The 18,336-nt window shown below is 40.0% G+C and overlaps 1 protein-coding gene across 1 annotated transcript; it reads left to right on the forward strand.

Moving 5' to 3' along the window:
* Positions 1-2,420: 2,420 nt before the first annotated feature.
* Positions 2,421-17,186, forward strand: LOC139756431 (uncharacterized). The gene is made up of 4 exons (XM_071675870.1): positions 2,421-2,439; positions 2,610-2,718; positions 5,749-5,922; positions 17,022-17,186. Coding segments are annotated over exons 1-4 (435 nt in total). The 5' UTR covers positions 2,421-2,437; the 3' UTR covers positions 17,172-17,186.
* Positions 17,187-18,336: the final 1,150 nt, after the last annotated feature.

Genomic DNA, 18,336 nt, shown 5'->3' on the forward strand with positions numbered 1-18,336 from the left:
AAGAGGTTCACTGAACACAATGATGCCAACTGAATCATAACCTAACAGGCCGTAGACATCAGGTATGGACATAATATCTTTTACCCACATGGGTCTTCGTACACAATGGAACTTTGCAAGTCCCAGCAATACCCTTATGCAACACGTGCTCTCCGGGAAAAGCAGCTATCAACAGCAGAGACTGAGCTAACTTAAACACCGCGAAAACACTATAGTTATGAAAATTACGTACAAGGAACTTTTCCTTACTGTACTGTGTGCAAGCAGCGAATCCGTTCAACAAGAACTGTTATCCTGTGGCTTATTTCGACACCAAAATCAAGCTATTCTGCTGTACTTGGCATTATTAAGCGTGTGGCTTTGTCAAAGTTCCTTTGAAGAATGAGGTATGGTAGCAAACTTTAATATGATCAACCTTCATGTCACTCACTATAGCATTACTGTAGTTGTACAACTGAGCAAATGATAGTATGGAAGCCGAATCATTCCCAACCTCGCCCCCCTCCCCCTTTTTTTTTTTTTACTACCTCGGACATTATGACATACGACCTTGTTTATTACAGCAGAAGCAGATATCCGACAGCTAAAATGCCCGTCTAGCACATGACCAAAAGTATTCATGGTCGAATCAGCTTACGTACCTTCCTAATGTAAAGGCTTCCTTTTCAGCTTGTCGACTTATGTACCACAAAATTCAGCTCGTTCAGTTTTCAGAAGGATATGACATCGCTGGCTTCTATTATGAACCCGCTCCAAATATGTGTGGACATGAAGATAGTGAAATATCACATTTTGAAAGACAGTGACATGTTGTCTTCCTACAAGTTAGTGAGCGATTTCTGATGTTTTTGTTACTCTTAGCGAGCTTGACGTATGAAGCATTCGATTATGGTGAGAGTAAATTATTTCGATTGATTTTGTATTTGATACAAAGATGGTTGATAAGATTTACTAAGTTTTTTTGGGAAACCTTTTTTGTTTATGTATTTTCACTTGCTGAGTGTGTTAATTTGAAGTCTGTTACAATTGATAAAATTTACTGTGTCCAGGTTAAATGTATTTGTTACTATGTTTTTCGTTGGCATTGTATATATTTGATGTCTGTACAATGATATAGAGATGATAATCAATAGTATATAAATAAAGATGGTTAATAAGATTTACCAAGTATTTAGGTAAAATGTTTTAATATATTTTTCACTCGCTGTGGATAAATTTGAAGTCTGCACAATTGACAAAATTTACTGTTTTCAGGTAAATGTACTTGTTGATATATTTTCTTTGGCAGACTGTAGTGATTTTACAGTGTGACTGTGGCTGCTAAGGCTGTCAACGTGAGAGGAGTTATTCGACATATAGATATATCAGAAGAAACTCTGCAGTTGTTTGTTAAAGTTGAGTCTTCCATTATATACATTGCTTATTTCCCACATGGAGATCAAGCATGTTGCTCTAACATCACACTTGTTCCCGCTACAATGTCATTTCCAACTTATACCAGATACCTAACATTTCAGGTATATTTCATCTAATATAGTTACGGCAACTCATAATTCTTAGCACTGCATATGATATGTAATAAATTGAACAAAAGCTAATATGTATATAAGATAAATCCATTTTGGAGCGGGAAGAGATGATTTTGTTAGGAATGGACTCTGACCGACCAACCTCCGCTATGCCAATAATTTAGTAACTGACAACATAGCGCAGTTCAGAGTACTGCGTAGCTATGACGTTATCATTTGAATTCGACTTAAGAATTAAAAATAATTGATATACTGGTATTAAAGATGTCAGTCGTTCTAAAATATTTTACACTTGTCTTATTTTATCATAATGTAGTGCTTTATTGCCATCTGATGGAACATAGTATTCATTTCCCAACCAAATTTTAATTTAAGGTAAACTGACATATTTCTCTCTTGTGTCTCCTCTGATGATATGATTATTACACGAAAGTACTCTTGGGAACTTATCGTGTTTCATTTTTCCTGTGGACTCATAGGAATATATATATATATATATATATATATATATATATATATATATATATATATATATATATATATATATATATGTGTGTGTGTGTGTGTGTGTGTGTGTGTGTGTGTGTGTAAACTTATCTCACGGCTAAAAATATTTATTATTAGTTTTTACATAACTCTCTAGGATCCCTTGGACCTCATGTTGACATTGGTCATATGTTGATAAGAAATTACCAAAGGCCCTTCATTTCGATTCCTGAATATTCATATGAAACGTGGCTGTTTCGTGATCCACATTGCATTGAATTTATTGATAGAAAAAAATAATGCTATATTTCCTATCTAAAAAGATAACATTCCCTCGTTTAATTCAATTTTGTACCAAATAGGTTCCTACAGCATGTAATGGATGAGAACGGGATTAAGAATGCGTTCAGACGCATGACGATATGTAATATATATCACCAATACATCTCAAAATACAATTGGGTATATTGTTTATATAATGTCAAAATTACTTGGTATATAATTGTTTCTTGATGAACAAGATGTTGTCTCTGTAATGAAATATCTGACGGAGTATCCAAAATCTCAACAAACAGTGGTGGTTGTTGTTTTCAGGCCTGTGAACGGGTGCCGTCTGTGGATGATGACAAGAATATCGGTATTATGTCAATTTATATTTCTGAGTTCCCTGGCGGCTGCATCAGTGGGATCTTATAGCTTCCAGGTAATAGTAAATGTGGTTTACACTGTTGGATATTGACTTGAAAGAGCAAAAGATAAAATATGGGGTAGGAAGTTCAGTGGCAAAGAACAGGATAAAAGTTATTTGGATCCAACAGGTGCCACCACCGCTTTATTGAATCATATTTTCATTACCTACAACTGTATCATCCATAGTCACATTCCTTGAACAACACGGACATGACTAGTGCAAGCAATGTTCACCGGTTCCAGTGATAAATTTACCAATATTGAGTGAATCTTTTTTTTATTTCCATTGTTAGCGTAGCGTTTGGGAATACAGTACCCGTTTTTTTGGTGCTTAATTTCTGTTAGACTATAATAAATCATTTAACAAGAGTTATATAGTTCAGGGAAAGTATACGGATGATCGATGTAAAGTAAGTAATGCTCTTGCAGAAAATCAGCATACTCAAAAAAATTGCACTAATTTCACCAGATTGTCAGAATGGAGGTAAAAATATTCCAACATTATAGCCCAGTAAGTGTAAAAAATGTACCAGTATTATATCTTGGGAAAAATGGTGATAAAAAATGTACCAGCATTATATTATATGCTGCTGGGATTATGTAACCACTTGGTCTGTTATCGCTAAATAAAGATATATAAAATCAACCAAAATCCAAGAAATTTTCCCTTGGATCACTGTGATACTGTAAGAAACCACGTGAACGAAGGGGGTTTATGTTTATATTACCAGTTTAGTTCTTCACTATGGATTTTATGATTTTTGTTATGATCTCCATCCTGATGATGTGATGCCACACTTACATCCTTGTATAAGTAAATGATACACAAGTATTATTGCCTTTGCTACGAGATCCGCCAAAATCCACGAGATTTATCAGTTAGTGAGTTAGCTGCAAGTTAGTGAGTTAGCTGCAGTTCTACAAGTTTATTTCAACACTTACAACAGCTCTCTTATGTGTTGTTGATTAAGGGATGCCTTTACTTCCTACCAAAATCTTGAGATAGTTTCTCAGCCTCCATAACAAAATTTATCAAAATCCAAGAGAATTCATTGGATGACTAGGCCTCCCACATCATTACAGGTGTATTTCACTGATACTCCTACAATCATCATGGATTTCATTGCTTAGTGTCATACTTCCCACTAAAAGTTACAAACCTTCTCAATTAATATGAACCTTAATCCAAAATCCAAATAGATTAATTTGTTTCACTTCTGGTTCAGTGGATTTCATTGTTTATCCTAATATACCCAATTTCTGTTGCATTCCTCTTGAATTTTGGTGGATCATAACTCATAGAAATACATACTGAAAAGTCATTACATGCTATTATGAATCAAGATTTCTTTAGTCAACAGGGCTTCACCAGTGTTACCCTGGCCCCTGATTTGTTCTGACACCAGCCCATACCAACATTTCATCCCTTATTGTACACTAATGCTCCACACCCTCCTCCTCCTGCTGTTGCTTCACATGTGAATACCCTTGATGTTTACTTTGTTAATAAGTTTTTGTTAGTTTCTTATAACTGATCTCTGACCATTCTTATTATTATACTTTGATTATCACTGAATGCTGAAGTTAATCATTGATGGCATGTTTGATGATGTACTTGGTTTCAGTATGTACAGACAAAAATGAAAGATTGTTCAGATTTAGCTGATAATTTAAGTGATTGGCCCATGAACTTGGTAATTTTAGCCCCCTCCCATTGCATGGTGATATGAAAAAGATAGTTTGATTCATGATATATTCCTCTTTAGTTGTTAATACATTATTAGAGAAAAACACAATATACCAATTATTTCAGTGTTGATCTTGGCCTACATATATTACGTATAAGTACAATGACTAATAATAAGACAAACAATGGTAGGTTTTTAGCTAATGCCTTGAAGTCCAATGGTTGGTACAATACTCAGCCACAAAAATTCCGCCATCCCTAAAAACTTATGTCTGCAGAAATCATTCTAGAACCATATGTATCTCGACATACCCTTTTCATCAGTAAGTTTGAATGATGAATATGATTATTGATAGGTATTTGATGATTTAAACAATATCACTAGTCAACATATTTATAGATACACACAAACAACTGCATTTTTGATTATTATCACTGCAGATCTCAGCCCACCCTTATTTTTTGATGATAGAAATTATGTTAAGTGATAAGGAGACTGATTGATAGAAAGTTTGATGATTTATTCAACTTTTGCTGTGAATATTTACATAGACACACAAAAATCATCTCAGTCTATATCAGTCTCAGCTCACCCACATTATTACTGATTTTGTGATTATGTTTAGTAATGATAAGATTGGTTGATATCATGTTCAATGATCAGTTGTGAATATATACTTAAGACATGTAAGGATAGATAATTATTGTAGTGAATATCAGTCTTAACCCGCATATATTTTTTGATACAATGATACCTAGATAAGATGCATTTTTTGAGGTTTGTTTGTTAAGTGAAAAATCCTCTAAAAGGGTTAGCTTTAACTTGGTGTCTATATAGATGCATTCCTGGCAGTGTCACTTATTACATAGCATATGTTTTATAGATAAAAAGAAGACAGTTTTTAGTTGAATCCCCCATGAAACCAAATCTGATCAACATTTACAAGTTTAGTTTGGCTGTGACAAAAAATAGGACATTACCATTTTCTTATTTTACTGGAGAATTCACACTCCTCGGGAATGCAGCTAGAACTTAGTTCCACAACCTTAGGGTTAATTAACTGACAGTGACCACCATCGGGTTGATATCCATGTCTTGAGAATTATGCAAGAGGTTGGTAACAATGGCCAGGGGATAGTGACATTACCACCAAATAGCATGAGTGATTGCAGGTTGAGCCAGCTGGCTGCTCTCATTGAATAGGTGGCAAGCAAGTGGTAAGAGGTATTTAACTCACCAAAAGGAAGAGGATTGAGGTTTTTGACCTCCAGGGATTCTAGAGATTAAGGTATTTAGGATATTGCCCAAGGGACAAACACTTTTTTTATACTTCAAAATGTGCATGTTTTTTTCAGGAAGATGAATTTCTAGATGGTCAGCTGACACTAGTGGTGGAGGATGCACTGGATGGGGGACCAAACCCAATCTTTTCTCCACGATCTACCATTCATGTTCGCTCTGTTAAGTCAGGCAATGCTTTGGTTACTCACACTCGCCAGTGGACCTCAGAATTAGAGAACAAATTACGAGTAAGTTTAGCGAAAGAATGATCTTTGGATATCTCTATACTTCTACCTCTTTTTCACCTACCAGCAGATCCCGATTCATATATGAGGGGAATCAGAATTCTATTTTTCACAAAATATGGGGCATATCCATTTGACTATTACAAAAACAATGATGATGATGATATTAATGATAATGATAATCAGTGGTTTAATGAGTAGTGGTGCAGCCAAAGTCAAAATAAAAAGCAGGTGAGAGTAAGTGAGCTTGGAAAGGATACTTGTGTGAGGAAGTACCTGGAGAGATTGAATGTAGAATAGCAAAAGGTGAGAGCAAATGATGTGAGGGGAGTGGATGAGGATTGGCATGTATTTAGGGAAGCACTGATGGCTTGCGCAAGAGATGCATGTGGCATGAGAAGGGTGGGAGGTGGGCAGATTAGAAAGGGTAGTGAGTGGTGGGATGAAGAAATAAGGTTGTTAGTGAGAGAAAAGAGAAGCATTTGGATGATACTTGCAGGGAAGTACTGCAAATGGCTGGGAGATGTATAAAGTGGCAGGAGGTCTAGAGAAAGGTGCAAGAGTTGAAAAAGAGGGTAAATGAGAGTTGGGTGGAGAGATTATCATTAAAGTTTAGGAGAATATAAAGATGTTTTGGAAGGCAGTAAATGATATGCGTAAAACAAGAGAACTAATGGGAACATTGGTGGAGGGGGCAAGTGGGGAGGTAATAACAGATAAAAGTAAAGTGAGAAGATGGAGTGAGTATTTTGAAGGTTTGTTGAATGTATTTAATGATAGAGTGGCAGATATATGGTGTTTTGGTTGGGTTGGTATGCAGAGTGAGAGGGTCAGGGGAATGGTTTGGTTAAGAGGTAGTGAAAGCTTTGCAGATGAAATCCAGCAAGGTGGCAAGTTTGGATGGTATTGCTGTGGAATTTATTAAGAAAGGGGGTGACTGTGTTGTTGACTGGTTGGTGGAGATATTCTGTGTATGTATGGACCGTGGTGAAGTGCCTGAGGATTGGCGAAATGCATGCATAGTGCTGTTGTTGCAGGGGCATAGGGGATAAGAGTGATTGTTCAAACTACTGAGGCATAAGTTTGTTGGGTATTCCTGGGAAAGTATATGGGAAACTATATTTCCAGTGGGGGGCTGGAAATCCTCCCCTCTTTTTTTTTTTATTTTCCAATAGAAGGAACAGAGAAGGGGGCCAGATGAGGATATTCCCTCAAAGGTCCAGTCCTCTGTTCTTGGTGCTACCTCGCTGATGCGGGAAATGGCGAATAGTATGAAAGAAAAAGAAAAAAGATTGATTGAGAGGATGAGGGCATGTACAGAGCATCAGATTGGGAAAGAGCAGTGTAGGTTTCGAGGTGGTGGAGGATGTGTGGATGAGGTGTTTGCTTTGAAGAATGTAAGAAATACTTAGAGAAACAGTTGGCTTTGTATGTGGCATTTATGAATCTCCACTACTACTTGTTATTACCTCCCCATTTGCCCCCTTCACCGATGTTCCCATTTGTTCTCTTGTCCTATGCATTTTATTTACCTCCTTCCGAACATATTTTTATTCTCCTTAAGATTTAATGCCTTTTGCACCTTTCTCTTGACCTCTTGCCTCATTCTTTTATACATCTCCCAGTCATTCGCACTACCTTTCTGCAAAAATATTCCAAATGTCTCTTTCTTCTCTTTCACTAACAATCTTACTTCTTCATCCCACCACTCAACTACCCTTTCTAATCTGCCCACCCCCTACCTTTCTCATGCCACAGGCATCTTTTGTGCAAACCTTCACTGCTTTCCTAAATACATATGATTCCTCCCCCTTTCCCCTTACGTCGCTTGCTCTCTCCTGGTACTTCCTCACACAAGTCTCCTTTCCAAGCTCACTTACTGTCACCACTCTCTTCACCCCAACATTCTCTCTTCTTTTCTGAAAACCTCTACATATCTTCCCCTCCACAAGATAATGATCAGACATCCCTCCAGTTGCCCCCTCTCAGCACATTAACGTCCAAAAGTCTCTCTTTCACGCACCTATCAATTTACATGTAATCCAATAACACTCTGACCATCTCTCCTACTTACATACATATACTTATGTATATCTCTCTTTTTAAGCCAGGAATTCCCAATCCCCAGTCCTTTTTCAGCACACAAATCTACAAGCTCTTCACAATTTCCATTTACAACACTGAACACCCCATGTACCCTAATTATACCCTCAACTGCTACATTACTCACCTGTGCATTCAAATCACCCATCACTGTAAACCGGTCTCCTGCATCAAAGCTGCCAACACGCTCACTCAGCTACTCCCAAAACACTTGCCTCTAAGGATTTCTCTTCTCATGACCAGGTGCATAGGCACCAATAATCACCCATCTCTCTCCATCCACTTTCAGTTTTACCTATACCAATCTAAGAGTTTTTCTTACACTCTGTTACATACTCCCACAACTCCTGTTTCAGGAGTAGTGCTACTCCTTCCTTTGCTCTTGTCCTCTCACCAACCCGTGACTTTACCCCCAAGACATTCCCAAACCACTCTTCCCCCTTACCCTTGAGCTTCGTTTCACTCAGAGCCAAAATATCTAGGTTTCTTTCCTCTAACATACTACCTATCTCTCGTTTTTTCTCATCTTGGTTACATCCACACACATTTAGACACCTTGATCTGAGCCTTCAAGGAGGATGAGCACTCCCTGCATGACTCATTCATCTGTTTCCCCTTTTAGAAAGTTGAAATACAAGGAGGGGAGGGTTTCTAGACCCCGCTCCCGTCCCCTGTAGTCGCCTTCTCTGACACGCGGGGAATGTGTGGGAAGTATTCTTTCTCCCTTAACTCCAGGGATAATTATTACCCATACAATCATTGTCATTAGTAGCAGTGAATACTCTGCTCTTAACCCTGTCATTCACTTCCCATTTAAACATCTTGCATTTCCAGTTTTCACTTCATTTCCAGCCATCTTTAACCCTCTGTTGCAATATCTTAGCAGCTCAACTGTAACTCCCTTACATCCTCCAGATGTAAATATATGCTAGGTGAGTGACTCCTCTAGATGTTGATATATGCATCTGGTTTCGTACCTGTATTTCAAGGCCACCTGCTTGGCCTGGGTGGTTGGCAGTCCATAGTCACTATCTGGCTGTGCTTATGACATCACATTCTTTTTTTTTTTTTTATACTTTGTCGCTGTCTCCCGCGTTTGCGAGGTAGCGCAAGGAAACAGACGAAAGAAATGGCCCAACCCCCCCCATACACATGTATATACATACGTCCACACACGCAAATATACATACCTACACAGCTTTCCATGGTTTACCCCAGACGCTTCACATGCCTTGATTCAATCCACTGACAGCACGTCAACCCCGGTATACCACATCGCTCCAATTCACTCTATTCCTTGCCCTCCTTTCACCCTCCTGCATGTTCAGGCCCTGATCACACAAAATCTTTTTCACTCCATCTTTCCACCTCCAATTTGGTCTCCCTCTTCTCGTTCCCTCCACCTCCGACACATATATCCTCTTGGTCAATCTTTCCTCACTCATTCTCTCCATGTGCCCAAACCACTTCAAAACACCCTCTTCTGCTCTCTCAACCACGCTCTTTTTATTTCCACACATCTCTCTTACCCTTACGTTACTCACTCGATCAAACCACCTCACACCACACATTGTCCTCAAACATCTCATTTCCAGCACATCCATCCTCCTGCGCACAACTCTATCCATAGCCCACGCCTCGCAACCATACAACATTGTTGGAACCACTATTCCTTCAAACATACCCATTTTTGCTTTCCGAGATAATGTTCTCGACTTCCACACATTCTTCAAGGCCCCCAGAATTTTCGCCCCCTCCCCCACCCTATGATCCACTTCCGCTTCCATGGTTCCATCCGCTGCCAGATCCACTCCCAGATATCTAAAACACTTCACTTCCTCCAGTTTTTCTCCATTCAAACTTACCTCCCAATTGACTTGACCCTCAACCCTACTGTACCTAATAACCTTGCTCTTATTCACATTTACTCTTAACTTTCTTCTTCCACACACTTTACCAAACTCAGTCACCAGCTTCTGCAGTTTCTCACATGAATCAGCCACCAGCGATGTATCATCAGCGAACAACAACTGACTCACTTCCCAAGCTCTCTCATCCCCAACAGACTTCATACTTGCCCCTCTTTCCAAAACTCTTGCATTTACCTCCCTAACAACCCCATCCATAAACAAATTAAACAACCATGGAGACATCACACACCCCTGCCGCAAACCTACATTCACTGAGAACCAATCACTTTCCTCTCTTCCTACACGTACACATGCCTTACATCCTCAATAAAAACTTTTCACTGCTTCTAACAACTTTCCTCCCACACCATATATTCTTAATACCTTCCACAGAGCATCTCTATCAACTCACATTCTTGTGATTTAGAAATTGAGCATCTTAACAGCAAGATTTAGATTACCAGGCATATAATTCTGAATTACTTGACATTACTTCATAGCATGTAGAGAGTGATTTTATGGACACAGACTCTTCCAGCATTGTTAGAAATCGAGCATCTTAACAGCAAGATTTAGATGACCAGGCAGATAATTCTGAATTACTTGACATTACTTCATAGCATGTAGAGAGTGATTTAATGGACACTGACTCTTCTAGCATCAAAATTTGATCAAGATGAGGCAGGAGCAGGAGTTTTTGAGACAAGTGGAATTAGTGTTGCTGACACCCATTTGAGCCTGGTAATTTTACAGACTTTCATAATTTTGCTCTACTGAAAAAAATGTCAGTGAATCAAATTGATGATAACATGAAAAGAAATTTTTTCGTACATGTTTGCCATTTCCCACATTGGTGAGATAGGACCAAGAATGGATGAAGAAATGGCCTCATCACTCATGTCCACTCTCTAGCTGACGTGTATAATGCTTAGAAACCAGAGTCTCGATCCACAACCAGGCCTCACATACCTGTCTGTGGTTTCCTCCAACTGCTTCATGTACCCTGTTTTGGACCAATGACAGCATATCATCCCTTTATGCTGTATCAGGTTGGAGGTAAAATAAGTGGTAAAACATGTATTCATCATTAGATGGAATGGATTTTAGCATTGTTTGAAGATATTCCATGCCCTAGAGGAATCTGTCTTATCCTGGTCCTGCATAAATTGTAGCTTTGAAGTTGCAGTAGTTATATTAAAGGGGTGTTGGGATAGCAAATCACTTTACACTGGGGCCATGCTCCATCACTATTTAGCATGTTGTGCTGACATGCCTGCGAAACCACTGCAGCCTATCAGAATGATAGTGTGAACAATATATAATTCTGAAGTGAATTTTGCATTTTTATGTGAATATACCTACGGATTAGATACATTTTTTTATATGCCTTAAAAACATGAAATTCACAGAGTTGGAAAGGAATCCTGAGTAATGAGTTAAGATTAATTCCATTGATTGATAACCTTCTCTCATCCCATTACACCCCAAAAGTTTCTTATAGTCTGTTGTGGATGAGAGAGCTTGGGGAGTGAGTCAGTTGTTGTTCGCTGATGATACAGCACTGGTGGCTGATTCATGTAAGAAACTGCAGAAGCTGGTGACTGAGTTTGGTAAAGCGTGTGAAGAAGAAAGTTGAGAGTAAATGTGAATAAGAGCAAGGTTATTAGGTACAGTAGGGTTGAGAGTGAAGTCAATTGGGAGGTAAGTTTGAATGGAGAAAAACTGGAGGAAGTGAAGTGTTTTAGATATCTGGGAGTGGATCTGGCAGCGGATGGAACCATGGAAGCGGAAGTAAATCATAGGGTGTGGGAGGGGGCGAAAATTCTGGGAGCCTTGAAGAATGTGTGGAAGTTGAGAACATTTTCTCAGAAAGCAAAAATGGGTGTTTGAAGGAATAGTGGTTCCAACAATGTTGTATGGTTGCGAGGCGTGGGCTAAGGATAGAGTTGTGCGGAGGAGGGTGGATGTGCTGGAAATGAGATGTTTGAGGACAGTATGTGGTGTGAGGTGGTTTGATCGAGTAAGTAATAGTAGGGTAGGAGAGATGTGTGGTAATAAAAAGAGTGTGGTTGAGAGAGCAGAAAAGGGTGTTTTGAAATGGTTTGGTCACATGGAGAGAATGAGTGAGGAAAGGTTGCCAAAGAGAATATATGTGTCAGGGGTGGAGGGAACGAGGAGAAGTGGGAGACCAAATTGGAGGTGGAAAGATGGAGTGAAAAAGATTTTGAGTGATTGGTGCCTGAACATGCAGGAGGGTGAAAGGCGTGCAAGGAATAGAGTGAATTGGAATGATGTGGTATACCGAGGTCGATGTACTGTCAGTGGATTGAACCAAGGCATATGAAGATTCTGGGGTAGACCATGGAAAGTTCTGTGGGGCCTGGATGTGGAAAGGGAGTTGTGGTTTCAGTGCATTATTACATGACAGCTAGAGACTGAGTGTGAAAGAATGTGGCCTTTGTTGTCTTTTCCTAGTGCTACCTCGCACACATGAGGGGGAGGGGGTTGTTATTTCATGTGTGGCGAGGTGGCGATGGGAAGGATTAAAGGCAGACAGTGAATTATGTATATGTGTATATATGTATATGTATATGTCTCTGTGAATAAGAGCAAGCTTATTAGGTACAGTAGGGTTGAGGGTCAAGTCAATTGGGAGGTGAGTTTGAATGGAGAAAAACTGGAGGAAGTGAAGTGTTTTAGATATCTGGGAGTGGATCTGTCAGCGGATGGAACCATGGAAGCGGAAGTGGATCATAGGGTGGGGGAGGGGGCGAAAATTTTGGGAGCCTTGAAAAATGTGTGGAAGTCGAGAACATTATCTCGGAAAGCAAAAATGGGTATGTTTGAAGGAATAGTGGTTCCAACAATGTTGTATGGTTGCGAGGCGTGGGCTATGGATAGAGTTGTGCGCAGGAGGATGGATGTGCTGGAAATGAGATATTTGAGGACAATGTGTGGTGTGAGGTGGTTTGATCGAGTAAGTAACGTAAGGGTAAGAGAGATGTGTGGAAATAAAAAGAGCGTGGTTGAGAGAGCAGAAGAGGGTGTTTTGAAATGGTTTGGGCACATGGAGAGAATGAGTGAGGAAAGATTGACCAAGAGGATATATGTGTCGGAGGTGGAGGGAACGAGGAGAAGAGGGAGACCAAATTGGAGGTGGAAAGATGGAGTGAAAAGGATTTTGTGTGATCGGGGCCTGAACATGCAGGAGGGTGAAAGGAGGGCAAGGAATAGAGTGAATTGGAGCAATGTGGTATATAGGGGTTGACGTGCTGTCGGTGGATTGAATCAAGGCATGTGAAGCGTCCGGGGTAAACCATGGAAAGCTGTGTAGGTATGTATATTTGCGTGTGTGGACGTGTGTATGTACATGTGTATGGGGGGGGTTGGGCCATTTCTTTCGTCTGTTTCCTTGCGCTACCTCGCAACCGCGGGAGACAGCGACGAGGTATAAAAAAAAGGGAAAAAAAAAAAAAAAAAGTGTATATATATGTATACAATGAGAAGTGTAGGTATGTATATTTGCGTGTGTGGACGTGTATGTATATACATATGTATGGGGGTGGGTTGGGCCATTCTTTTGTCTGTTTCCTTGCGCTACCTCGCTAATGCGGGAGACAGCGACAAAGCAAAATAAATAAATAAATGTTATATGGTTGTGAGGCATGGGCTATAGATGGAGTTGTGCAGAGGAGGGTGGATGTGTTGGAAATGAGATGTTTGAAGACAATATGTGGCGTGAGGTGGTTTGATCAAGTAAGTAATGAAAGGGTAAGAGAGATGTGTGGTAATGAAAAGAGTGTGGTTGAGAGCAGAAGAGGGTGTATTGAAATGGTTTGGTCACATGGAGAGAATGAGTGAGGAAAGATTGACCAAGAGGTGGAGGGAACGAGGAGAAGTGGGAGACCAAATTGGAGGTGGAAAGATGGAGTGAAAAAGATTTTGAGTGATCGGGGCCTGAACATGCAGGATGGTGAAAGGCGTGCAAGGAATAGGGTGAATTGGAATGATGTGGTATACCGGGGTCAACATGCTGTCAATGGATTGAACCATGGCATGTGAAGTGTCTAGGGTAAACCATGGAAAGTTCTGTGGGGCTTGGATGTGGAAAGGGAGCTGTGGTTTCGATGCATTATTACATGACAGCTAGAGACTGATTGTGAATGAATGGGACCTTTGTTGTCTTTTCCTAGCGCTACCTCGCTCACATGAGGGGGGGAGGGGGTTGTTATGTCATGTGTGGCGAGGTGGCGATGGGAATGAATAAAGGCAGACAGTATGAATTATGTACATGTGTATGCATGTATAAGTCTGTGTGTGTATATATATGTATACGTTGAGATGTATAGGTATTTATATTTGCGTGTGTGGACGTGTATGTATATACATGTGTATGGGGGTGGGTTGGGCCATTCTTTCGATGTTTCCTCGCTAACGCGGGAGACAGTGAGAAAACAAAATGAATAATAAAAAAAATGAAAATAATAAAATATATTTACATATATTATCCCAGGGGATAGGGGAGAAAGAATACTTCCCACGTGTTCCCTATGTGTTGTAAAAGGCGATTAAAAGGGGTGGGAGTGGGGAGCTGCAAATCTTCCTCTGCAGTTTTTACTTTTTCAAGAGAAGGAACAGAGAAAGGGGTAAGTGAGGATTTTCCCTCAAAGGCTCAGTTCTTTGTTCTTGATGCTACGTCGCTAAAGTGGGAAATGGCAAATATGTATAAAGAAAAAAGTCTTCAACTGTTTTCTTTTTTATTTTTATATTTTGCCTTGTCGCTGTCTCCCGCGTTTGCAAGGTAGCGCAAGGAAACAGACGAGAGAAATGGCCCAACCCACCCCCATACACATGTATATACATACACGCCCACACACGCAAATATACATACCCATACATCTCAATGTACACATATATATACACACACAGACACATACATTTATACACATGCACACAATTCACACTGTCTGCCTTTATTCATTCCCATCGCCATCTCGCCACACATGGAATAACATCCCCCTCCCCCCTCATGTGTGTGAGATAGCGCTAGGAAAAGACAACAAAGGCCCCATTCGTTCACACTCAGTCTCTAGCTGTCATGCAATAATGCCCGAAACCACAGCTCCCTTTCCACATCCACGCCCCACAGAACTTTCGATGGTTTACCCAAGACGCTCCACATGCCCTGATTTAATCCATTGACCGCATGTCGACCCCGGTATATCACATCGATCCAATTCACTCTATTCCTTGCCCGCCTTTCACCCTCCTGAATGTTCAGGCCCCGATCACTCAAAATCTTTTTCATTCCATCTTTCTACCTCCAATTTGGTCTCTCACTTCTCCTCGTTCCCTCCACCTCTGACACATATATCCTCTTGGTCAATCTTTCCTCACTCATTCTCTCCATGTGCCCAAACCATTTCAAAACACCCTCTTCTGCTCTCTCAACCACGCTCTTTTTATTTCCACACAGCTTTCTTACCCTTACATTACTTACTCGATCAAACCACCTCACACCACATATTGTCCTCAAACATCTCATTTCCAGCACATCCACCCTCCTGCACACAACTCTATCCATAGCCCACGCCTCGCAACCATACAACATTGTTGGAACCACTATTCCTTCAAACATAGCCAATTTTTGCTTTTGGAGAAAATGTTCTTGACTTCCACACATTCTTCAAGGCTCCCAGGATTTTCGGCCCCCTTCCACACCCTATGATTCACTTCCGCTTCCATGGTTCCATCCACTGCCAGATCCACTCCCAGATATCTAAAACACTTTACTTCCTCCAGTTTTTCTCCTTTCAAACTTACCTCCCAATTGACTTGACCCTCAACCCTACTGTACCTAATAACCTTGCTCTTATTCACATTTACTCTCAACTTTCTTCTTTCACACACTTTACCAAACTCAGTCACCAGCTTCTGCAGTTTCTCACAGGAATCAGCCACCAACGCTGTATCATCAGTGAACAACAACTGACTCACTTCCCAAGCTCTCTCATCCCCAACAGACTTCATACTTCCCCTCTTTCCAAAACTCTTGCATTCACCTCCCTAACAACCCCATCCATAAACAAATTAAACAACCATGGAGACATCACACACCCCTGCCGCAAACCTACATTCACTGAGAACCAATCACTTTCCTCTCTTCCTACACGTACACATGCCTTACATCCTCGATAAAAACATTTCACTGCTTCTAACAACTTGCCTCCCACACCATATATTCTTGTACCTTGCACAGAGCATCTCTATCAACTCTATCATATGCCTTCTCCAGATCCATAAATGCTACATACAAATCAATTTGCTTTTCTAAGTATTTCTCACATACATTCTTCAAAGCAAACACCTGATCCACACATTCTCTACCACTTCTGAAACCACACTGCTCTTCCCCAATCTGATGCTCTGTACATGCCTTCACCCTCTCAATCAATACCCTCCCATATAATTTACCAGGAATACTCAACAAACTTATACCTCTGTAATTTGAGCACTCACTCTTATCCCCTTTGCCTTTGTACAATGGCACTATGCACGCATTCTGCCAATCCTCAGGCACCTCACCATGAGTCATACATACATTAAATAACCTTACCAACCAGTCAACAATACAGTCACCCTCTTTTTTAATCAATTCCACTGCAGTACCATGCAAACCTGCTGCCTTGCCAGCTTTCATCTTCCGCAAAGCTTTTACTACCTCTTCTCTGTTTACCAAATCATTTTCCCTAATTTATACACTCAAATTTACTATTTGTGTGTGTGTGTGTGTGTGTGTGTGTGTGTGTGTGTGTGTGTGTGTGTGTGTTCATAGATGTCATACACTTTTCACACACTTCCTGACTTGTGTTGAATTTTTAGAATGATCTATAGCTGGATGGCAACCAGTCTGGCATGCTTTCTGAACCATATAAAACAGAATTTGATTTATTTGCTGGTGTTTCTTTGCCTGTTGAATCTACAGTTTTAAGATACACTTTTTTTTTGAATGTGTACAGTGATTTGATAACTGAGACAAAAATATAATAAAATAAAGACTTCTTTTTTTCATAATTATTTTCTTTTCAGACCCTTGCAGTGAATGATGATCTGTATCGTATCCGTGTGTATCAGAAAGGATTGGAAGATAAGGGATATGTTTCAACTTACACCAAAGCTGTAAGTATTAAGAAATGTTTACAGTTTTATTGTGAATGTCATGAAGTTCTCATGGGTTAACTGCAGAAGTATACTTGAAGATTTAAAAGTAAGTCAAGTACTTCTGTGTTGACTGTTGGAGTGTTCGCTCAAATTTAATGATGGAAAGAATAATACAAGGTGAAATTGTCACGTTTCTAGAACACAAAATTATATCGGACAACCAACATGGTTTCCGCTTTAGAAGAGCCTGCCTGACAAATTTGCTGGAATTTTTTAATGTTATTTATCAAAATTGGGATATAAAAATTACTGTTTGATGTAGTTTATTTATATTTCCAAATGGCTTTTGATGAGTTACCTCACAAGAGACTTTTACATAAACTCAAGGCACATAGAATTGGTGAAGAACTCTGTACATGGATCATAGACTGGCTTACCGGAAGAAAGCAATTTGTAGTATTAAATGGCGAAGCCTCAGATGGACTAGATGTAACAAGTGGTGTGCCACAAGGATTGGTCTTAGGCCAAGTTTTTTCCTAATATACATTAATGAGGGAGGAATGGGATGTATTTAGGGAAGCAGTGATGGCTTGCGCAAAAGATGCTTGTGGTATGAGAAGCGTGGGAGGTGGGCAGATTAGAAAGGGTAGCAAGTGGTGGGATGAAGTAACATTATTAGTGAAAGAAAAGAGAGAGGCATTTGGACGATTCTTGCAGGAAAATTATGCAGATGAGTGGGAGATGTATAAAAGAAAAAGGCAGGAGGTCAAGAGAAAGGTGCAAGAGGTGAAAAAGAGGGCAAATGAGAGTTGGGGTGAGAGAGTATCATTAGATTTTAGGGAGAATAAAAAGATGTTTTGGAAGGAGGTAAATAAAGTGCATAAGACAAGGGAGCAAATGGGAACTTGAGTGAAGGGGGCTAATGGGGAGGTGATAACAAGTAGTGGTGATGTGAGAAGGAGATGGAGTGAGTATTTTGAAGGTTTGTTGAATGTGTTTGATGATAGAGTGGCAGATATAGGGTGTTTTGGTCGAGGTGGTGTGCAAAGTGAGAGGGTTGGGGGAAATGATTTGGTAAACAGAGATGAGGTAGTAAAAGCTTTGCGGAAGATGAAAGCCGGCAAGGCCAGCAGGTTTGGATGGTATTGCAGTGGAATTTATTGAAAAAGGGGGTGACTGTATTGTTGACTGGTTGGTAAGGTTATTTAATGTATGTATGATTCATGGTGAGGTGCCTGAGGAT

This window comes from Panulirus ornatus, chromosome 21 (genome assembly GCF_036320965.1).
Source record: "Panulirus ornatus isolate Po-2019 chromosome 21, ASM3632096v1, whole genome shotgun sequence".
Taxonomy (NCBI): domain Eukaryota; kingdom Metazoa; phylum Arthropoda; class Malacostraca; order Decapoda; family Palinuridae; genus Panulirus; species Panulirus ornatus.